This window comes from Lagopus muta, chromosome 12, assembly GCF_023343835.1.
Source record: "Lagopus muta isolate bLagMut1 chromosome 12, bLagMut1 primary, whole genome shotgun sequence".
Lineage (NCBI taxonomy): Eukaryota > Metazoa > Chordata > Aves > Galliformes > Phasianidae > Lagopus > Lagopus muta.
The window spans coordinates 13161658-13170015 of NC_064444.1; the positions used below are offsets into that span (position 1 = coordinate 13161658).

The 8358-nt window shown below is 44.4% G+C and overlaps 1 protein-coding gene across 1 annotated transcript; it reads left to right on the plus strand.

The window, feature by feature from the left end:
• The first annotated feature begins 2954 nt into the window (after nt 1–2954).
• CNEP1R1 (CTD nuclear envelope phosphatase 1 regulatory subunit 1) lies at nt 2955–7680 on the plus strand. The gene is made up of 6 exons (XM_048958385.1): nt 2955–3095; nt 4710–4781; nt 6649–6722; nt 7025–7134; nt 7268–7322; nt 7577–7680. The coding sequence occupies exons 1-6, from the start codon at nt 3071–3073 to the stop codon at nt 7616–7618; spliced, it is 378 nt and encodes a 125-aa protein (XP_048814342.1). The 5' UTR covers nt 2955–3070; the 3' UTR covers nt 7619–7680.
• Nucleotides 7681–8358: the final 678 nt, after the last annotated feature.

An 8358-nucleotide genomic window follows, 5' to 3' on the forward strand; every position in this document is an offset into this window, starting at 1 on the left:
AGCACAGCTTATATGTTAAACAGGCTCCCTAAACTGGGCAGCAGACGATGCCTCTGAATCTGGCATGCGTTGGATTCTTAACTTTTTTTTTTTTTTTTTTTTTTTTAAGCAAGAGTAAAGATGGCATTTGTAGCCTAATCCTTTCTCCTAGAGGTAAGCACTCACACTATCATATTTGTTTATATCAATAACAAAAGAATCAGTCTTTCAGGACCCTGCATTTCCAGTGCTATTTACAAAGGCAGTGCAAGTTTTCTACATTTCAGTGCGCTTCACCTTTGAAACCCAAGCGTTGCTACAGGTGGCAAGCTTCTGAAGTTGAAACAGTCACACCTACAGCAGGTAAGGAATCATGGCCCCAGGAGACAGCAGGGATGGAAGGTGTATGTTTTAGTGCTTGGGAGCACCCTGACTCATTCAGGTTTGTCAAGCATCTCAAAGCAAAAACAGAATCTCCTTGAAATAACTACCACAGCAAATGCATAAATAATATTCTATTAACAGAATAAAGTCCCCATTGTAAAAAAAGCAGTGCTGCAGTTGCTTATAATGAGCTCCTAATTACTACATCCCCATTGTGTACAGTTTTGGGCTGTTACTCTCTTACATCTGCTTGAACTTTTCTTTGGAATCTGTGGGAAGAGCCAAAAAGATAAATTCTACAGCAGATTAATTCTTTATTACTGATAGAATCACTCTCCAGTGCAATTGTTACTATACTTTCCTTGTCCTTTATTTCAGATTCCTCCAATAACTTCAGAAGCTCAGTCCTACAGACCTACAGCCAGTCCTGCTTGCCCACTCATATAAATGTTATCATAAGCAGAACAGATGGGAGTAGCACAGTGTCAGCTATCACTACAGAATGCACCACAGAGAAGCATTTGCATGCACAAGCATTACACATTTTTTTCCTTATGCGCTCAATATCCATTGCCATCGGCATCCAATACAGAGAATCATGGAATGGCAAAGGTTGAAGGGAACTTTAAAAACCATCCAGTTTCAATCCGCTGCCACGGGTAGGGCTGCCAGCCACTAGATTAAGCTGCTCAGGGCTCCCATCCAGCCTGGCCTTGAATGCCTCCAGGGACGAGTCTTCCACAACCTCGCCGGACAACGTGTTCCAGGGCCTCACCACTTCCTGAGTAAAAAATTTCTTCCTAATTCTAACCTAAATCTTCCTTCTTCTAGTCTAAAGCCATTCCCCCTTGTCCTATCATTATCAGAACATGTAAAAAGCCAGCCCCCCTTCTTCATGTAAACTCCCTTCAAGTACTAAAAGGCCACTATGAAGTCTCCCCAGAACCTTCTCTTCTTCAAGCTAAACAATCCCAACTGCCTCAACGTTTCATCATAGGAAAGGTGCTCCAGTCCTCTGATCATCTCCATGGCCCTGCTCTAGACCCACTCCCACAGCTTCACATCCTTTGCGTACTGGGCATCCCCCGGCTGGACACAGTACTTCAAAGGGCCTTACAAGGGGACAATCGCCTCCCTCGCCTGCTGCCACCCCTTTTTGGATGCAGTCCAGGATACAGTTGGCCTTCCAGGCTGCAAGCGCACACTGCCGGCTCATGTCCAGCTTTTCATCCATCAGGACCCCCAGTAGAGGGAAGCAAGGCCAGAGATTTGGTGGCTTTTACAGAGAACGTGCAAACTCAGTTTATCTGCAGCTGTGCAAACCAACTGAAAGAGCAGCCTTTGTACTAATGTCCGGCCTTGCCCGGCTGCCTCCAGCACCTTCACAGCTGCACTTTTTGCAGCAGGGAAACCGTGTTCCCTATGTCAGGCTTCAATAGCAGGAGCTTACCAAGAAAAAGAAAGTAATTTGTGTATTACAAACAAAAGCGCAGTTTACCAAAGATAGCTTGTTTTTAATCAAATCAAGCTGCTTATACATGACGACCAACTTTCCAAGCAAAACAAACAAGCAAACGAAAAAAACAAAACAGCGAAACGCGGGAGCCAGAGCTCCGATGTGAGGACGGCTCGGCAGGGCGGCGCGGAGCTGCAAGGCAGGAGCCGGGCGGTAGGTGGCACCAGAAGGACCGGAGCTGAGCGCAGGGCTTTCTGTGCTGCGCCGGGCATCGGCACGGACCTCGGCAGCTGAAAACTGGCGGTAACGCGCAGCCCCGGGACAAGTCGCTGATCACGGCATTTAAAACTTGAGAAGCTCTTATCTCGGGAAATTTTACTACTTCAGCTACCTCAGCAGCCCGGCTAGGACAGCGGGAGGCAGCGGCACGGACCTAGCGATAGTGACTGCCGATCTCGGTACTACAAAAGACACGTTCACAACCTACCAAAAAATAAAATAGTGCCGCGAGCACCACGTACCGCTCAGAGAGCACGCACGGCCCGACACCGTCCCCACACGGCGCTGCGATGCGGCTCCTCGCCGGTAGGCGGGGCCGGAGCAGCGCGGCGGCGGACGTCGTGCTGAGGGACGGCCGCTGTGAGGGGCGGCCCGCCGCGGCGCCGTTCTGCTGAGGTACGGTGCTGCCAAAGGCACCCCGCTGACGGACGGTTCTGCTGAGGGCGACGGGAAAGCGCGCTGAGGGGAGCGGAAGAGCAAGAGCGCGAGGCGCCCCCCGTCAGGCTGCTGCCGCGTGCCTCACGAAGCGGCTCAGTTGGCTTTTTTATTTCTCAAGAGCAGGGCCTCATGTTTTATGGCTGTACTCGGAAAAACGATGGCTTCAGCCAATCTGCCGAGCCCAGCCACCGTTTGCCAGTGAAGGTTAATAAGTCTCGCGCCAAAGCCTCGGCAATCACTACTGCACAAAGCACAGCCACCAGCTCGTCCAAGCAGCGCTTCACACACTGCCGCCCTCTTAATGACCCACACACGGCCAAACCGCGCCCCTTGCCTCCCCGGGAACCAATGAGAACCGCGCTTGCTGAGGAGGGCGTCGAGAGTGGGAGGTTGTCCAATAGGGTGCGGCGTTGTTTGGGGGTGTGGCCGAGCGCCGCGCGGGGCGGGGCGGGCCTGGTCTGCCGGTGTCAGGGCTGTGAGGTGGGAGCAGGGCCGGGCTGGCGGTAATTGCCTTCCGCCCCGCGCCCGCCCGCTATGAACTCACTGGAGCAGGCGGAGGGTGAGTACGGCAACGCTGATCCCCGACGCTCTGCCAGGGCGTAGGGTGGGCTGCGGCCCTTCCCCGGCAGCCCTCGGCGCTGCTAGTCTTAGCGGACCCCGTAAGTAGGCCCTGCTCGGGAGCGGCGGCAGCCCAACGGCTCGGGGCGTGTTGGGCTCGCTGAAAGTCGCGTGCGCTGCCGGCCTTCGCCTTGCTGTGCTACTGGAAATCAGGGCCTTGTATCCGCTGAGCTGCAGCGCTGCGAGGATGCCAGTAAGCGGCCGTCGGGCGATGTGGCCCCGCTCGGGAGCTGCTCTTACAGCACGGGCCCCCAAGATAAGCTTGTCCCTGTGCCTGCGAGATGCTCTTTCTAAAGCTCTTGCTGACAGCACGTTTGGAGCAGGATTCCTGCCATGCCCTCCGTGCTGCAGTGCCTGGTACGGGGCTTGGTGCTGCGCGGGGAGCCCCGCTCGTTAGCTGTAATTGCCGGGCTGGCTGTAGCTGTTGGCATCAATTAGCGCAGTTAGCAGTTCTGTGGCCACAGGCAGGGCGCTGTCATCTTCTGCCACGAACTCGCTGCACGCTTCTTGGGAGTAGTTTGAACTTGGAAAAGTGCATTAGTAATGATTATAATACCTGTTCTTTTCTCCTTGTAATCTAATTGCTCTACAATAGGTTAAATAACTTAGCAGTAGCTTCAAGTTAAAGGAAAGCACTTTCAGAGTGATGTTAACTGAAACACTTCAGCTCAAAAGTGATGTGTTTCTTATTAAAACGCTTTTTAACTCTTGGTAGAATTCTAGCTTTGGCTGAATGTTGTCAAATACTGACCTTGTTGAACAGAGGATTGAATCTAAGAGGCAGGGGTTGAAACAGCTCCTTGACAAGCAGTGGTTGGTGAAGATTTTACACAAATTAGGAACATGAACTTGACGTGCTGTTCATCTCTTAACAGCAATTTAAATTGAAAGATCTTGAGAAAACAATGGCAATAAGGTGAAGCATCTATTTGGGGGGGGGGGGTGGAAAAGAATTGTATTAAGGTTACTGAATTAGTGTTTGCTATGCATGTATGTGTCTGTATCTCTCTGTATGACATATGGCATTAAGCAGTCTACAAAATAATGTCATCAGAACTATGCTGAAACATAACAGCTGGCAAACAGCCAACCTCTTTTTTTTTTTTTTTTTTTTCATTGTTATATCTATCTATATATATAGAATCTATATGGAATCTGTATCTATATATACATAGAACCTGAAGGCTTCTTGGTATAATTAATCTCTAAATATGTTATCTGTTTGTTGTGAAGGGGCTATTTAAGCTATTCTAAATCTAGGCTTTCTTAAAGCTGTTTAAAATACTTTGAGTTCTTAACCATTTCTGTTTTCTATAAGTAGGAATGTTTCTTGTTTAATGTAACGCCATCATTACACTTTTCATCTGGGGTTGGGTGGAGTTATTCTGAATGCTTTTTTTCATCCATGTGATGAATGCATTTGTTTTCTTCCTGTTTAAGAAAGTGGTGTGCGCGGGGAAAAAAGCAAATGCCTTTAATTCTTTGCATCACAGTATGATTAAGCAGATGAATTACACTTACAGATCTAATTACACTTACAATGTATCTTCCTTAGATCTCAAAGCTTTTGAAAGAAGGCTAACTGAATACATTGCGTGTTTGCAACCAGCTACAGGACGTTGGAGAAGTAAGTTTGATGTTCCAAGGGATACATTGGATTCTCTTTTATATGCTTTTTAGATTTACTGGTGTGAAGCTTTGATTTATGCTTGCCCAAACAACAATCTCTACTTAATGATCTTTTTACAGTTTCTGTGGTATGCATGCACTTACATGCTCTGCTGCAGGGCAGTAATGTGTTCACCTCAAGTTAAAGTGTAATACTTGCCTGGTTGTTATTCAAAAGCAATGTCCTGGGTTCCATTGAGCGTTCCCACCACTGTTGAACTCAAACTTAACAAATAAAAAACTGTATGAATTAAAGGAATGAGTTTGTATCTGGTATGCAGAATGGCTTGGGTGGTTGTCTAGTATATATGTTTTTAAAGCCAACACTGCCAGATGTCATTAGAATGAGCTCAAGGCTGAGTTATTCTTCAGAGATGGGATATTAATGTGTTAAAGATTTTTTTCTGTTTTGTTTTTGCTTGTTGCTGGGCTGCTTTTTGTTGCTCTGCTTTTTTGCTTGTTTCTGAAAGCTCTTATTGGCCAGCCAGACACTTCAGGTTCTGGAATCAAACAAGGCTAGGTTAGATAGTCCTTCAAAGTGAGGGTGAAGAAATTGTAGCAGTGGGTCCTGAAGAAGAATGAATTAAGAGCAGAATATATTTCCATCTGTTCTAATGGGAAAGCTTGAAGTGGCAGAGGAGGGAAGCAGAACGTACCCTGCGTGTGCTGCCACTTTTCAGATCAGTAGTCCATGGTGGAAATAGACTGCTTTTAGCTTCAAAGATTCTGCTGAGGTTTCCAAACTCAGAAACTATTTTGTTAGTTTTGTAATTCATATATAAGAGGGACTTTTTACTGTATGAGGAGGGTATTTATCTCAGTGCTATGTTTTTTTTTTTTCTCTTTTTACCCCAGAAGAGAAGTACTCATACAGAAAAGAAGTATATGCTTTAGGTAGATCTTTTCCAACCTTCTTTTAAAAATTAACTTGTTACTGTTTTTGTGTTGTTTTGTGTTTTAACTTTTTATTATCAGTATGGAATGTGCAACTCCAGGTTGTGTCTTTGTCTGTTGTTTTTTGTTCTCTTTGTTTTTTTTTATCATGGTAAATGTCTGTTTGCAGCCATCCGAGCATTACATTCAACAAAAAATACTCAGATCTGCAAGGCTGCCAGTGAAAGCCTCTGAGCTTTATGAATGTGCAATTGAACACAAGCTTTCTCTACTTGGTTCCTTCCTTTTTTCATCACCTGCTGCTCTCCAGCCCTTTATAGTCTCTCAAAGTCAAGCTAGTGTCTCACATTGCTATAGTTTGCATTTAGCCTTTTTCATTTACAGTGAGTTGATCATTCTTCTGAAGTCATTCTGTATTTGTTTTGTTTCCTGGCTCCTGTTCAAGTTTGTTGGTTCTTTTATTTCTTTTTTTTTCCTTCTGTGTCCACTTTCCTTGCTAAGTGTGTTGGTTGAGGTTGGAGGGGAGTATAATACAGCTTAGCTGTGCCACTGAAACTGTTGGTGCTAATTCTTCAGACTTTTTCCTACATAGAGGAGCTAGCAGGATGGAAGCTGAATACTGAATAGTTGGGACAACTCTAAACTGCAGTCTTCCAGCTCCTAGTTTTTCTAGCTGTGTTGTTTTAGAAAGTGTTGTTTCTTCAAAGCACTGAAATGCTTTTACTTGAAAGAAATTAGGTTTTTTGTTAAAAACAGTAGAAGTTTGTTTACATATCTTCATTTCTACTTTCCAAGGAGAGGTTTTTCCTCCCTCAGACATGGGAGAAGAAATAAGTGCGTAAGAGCCTCTGTTGGGGGAAAAAAAAAAAAAAAATGCTGCTTTTGATAGGAGTAAAATATCATACTCATATTCTTGTTCTTTCTTTTATCAGTGATTCTGATAGTGGTATCAGTCTGCACAGCAACTGGTGCTTGGAACTGGTTAATAGACCCAGAGACACAAAAGGTAAAGGTTGTGCTAGTCCTGTATGCAGTCTGCCCCATAGCCTGGCGTGGCAGTTAAGTGCTGTAGTATCTTGAAAGTCAAAAGGATTGTCCTCCCAAGGATCTCACAGACCACTTGTGCTCTCAAGCCATCTGCGCTCGTTCTGTACTGTGTCCTCGCACAGTGGCAAAATACTGCCACTTAAGGTGTGTCTAAAGAATTGTCCACTAAGAGCAGTGGTTTTTTAATTCGGTGAACTGGACAGCAGCTTTCTGTCTGTGTGTAGCAAGTATATGCTAAAACTAATGACATTTATTTCCTAGGTGTCGTTTTTCACATCACTTTGGAATCACCCGTTTTTCACAATTAGCTGTATTACTCTAATAGGGTTGTTCTTTGCTGGAATACATAAAAGAGTGGTGGCACCATCAATGTATCCTTTGATCGTGTTTTTTCAAGTGAGGACTTCAGTCATTAGTTAGTGTACTGGTGTATGCTACTGCTGTGTCTTCAGTGAGCTGTTAGTGTACAAATGCTGGCTGCTTTCCTTGACACGGTGCACACAGTATAGCAGCTCGATGTCGAACTGTTTTGGCAGAATATAACATGTCCTGTGATGATGTAAGTGTTAGTGGTTCATTCTCTATACATTTTTTTTTTCAAGATGCGAATATTTCAGAAATAAATGTGAAGTATTGTATTTTTCTGAGCAGCACTTATATACACCTTATGAAATTGTGTGGATGCACGCAAAAGTGGAATATAGGATACTTAGCGTTGTTTCATTTGTCGTTTTGAACTTAGCCTGTGAAACTGAAGTGCAGTTAGGCTCAGTGTTCAAGGTCTTAACTTTTTCATTGTTTTCTGTCTTGCAGACTGGAAAATTAATTTTGAAACCTAGGCCTCATGTTCAATAAGGGCTGTCTTCCTTCAGTTTTTTCCACTGCCATGGAAACCAAAAATGACCTTTTTTTTTGTTAAGGTAGTATGACAGCAAAAAAAAACCCACCACCACCAAACAGGACTGGTTGTCACTGCCTAGTAATGAAAGTCTTATACAGTTGACAGTGACAGTGTGCAATATTACTTTCTTGACTATTTATCCAAATTCTTTGTTATCATATCAGTGCTTTTGCTACTTCTGATTACCTCTTTTCAGTATTAATGTCATTTTTTACTTCAGCTAGAAGAGAACGTCCAGGCAAAGTATGTGAATTGGTTATGGAGTTGAACTTGAAAACCAAACCTCATTTGTGTTGTGTATTTGAAAGCTGTTGTAAATATCAGAGTAACACCAATGTTCAGGACAAAAACAATTGCTGTTTGAATTTTGTTGTCTCATGAACAGTATTGAAAAGAACACATGCCATTCCCGGGATGTTTTATTAGCACACTTACTCATTACAGCTGTCCTCATCTGGTCGCTGTTTCTGGAACTGGTTAAGAGGCTTGCAGAAATACTGTCTGTGCTGGAGAGAACTGGTCTTAATATTTAAGAACTTTGCAGCTATGTTGAGGATCGCGATTGTCAAATTGTGTGTGTATATATGTACAGTGCACCAGCCACTTTCCTTGTGCTCACCTGTAGCTCACTGATCTGGTTCACAGCACTGCTATTTTAAGAAGACTTTAATATTTTAAATATTGTCTTAAATAC

Bases quoted from the DNA above. Each gene is read 5' to 3' on its own strand.
- CNEP1R1 (XM_048958385.1), top strand. From the start codon at position 3,071: ATGAACTCACTGGAGCAGGCGGAGG. The intron at 7,135-7,267 runs GTATCCTTTGAT...CGGTGCACACAG, and splicing joins AGAGTGGTGGCACCATCAAT to TATAGCAGCTCGATGTCGAA. The intron at 7,323-7,576 runs GTAAGTGTTAGT...TCTGTCTTGCAG, and splicing joins ATAACATGTCCTGTGATGAT to ACTGGAAAATTAATTTTGAA.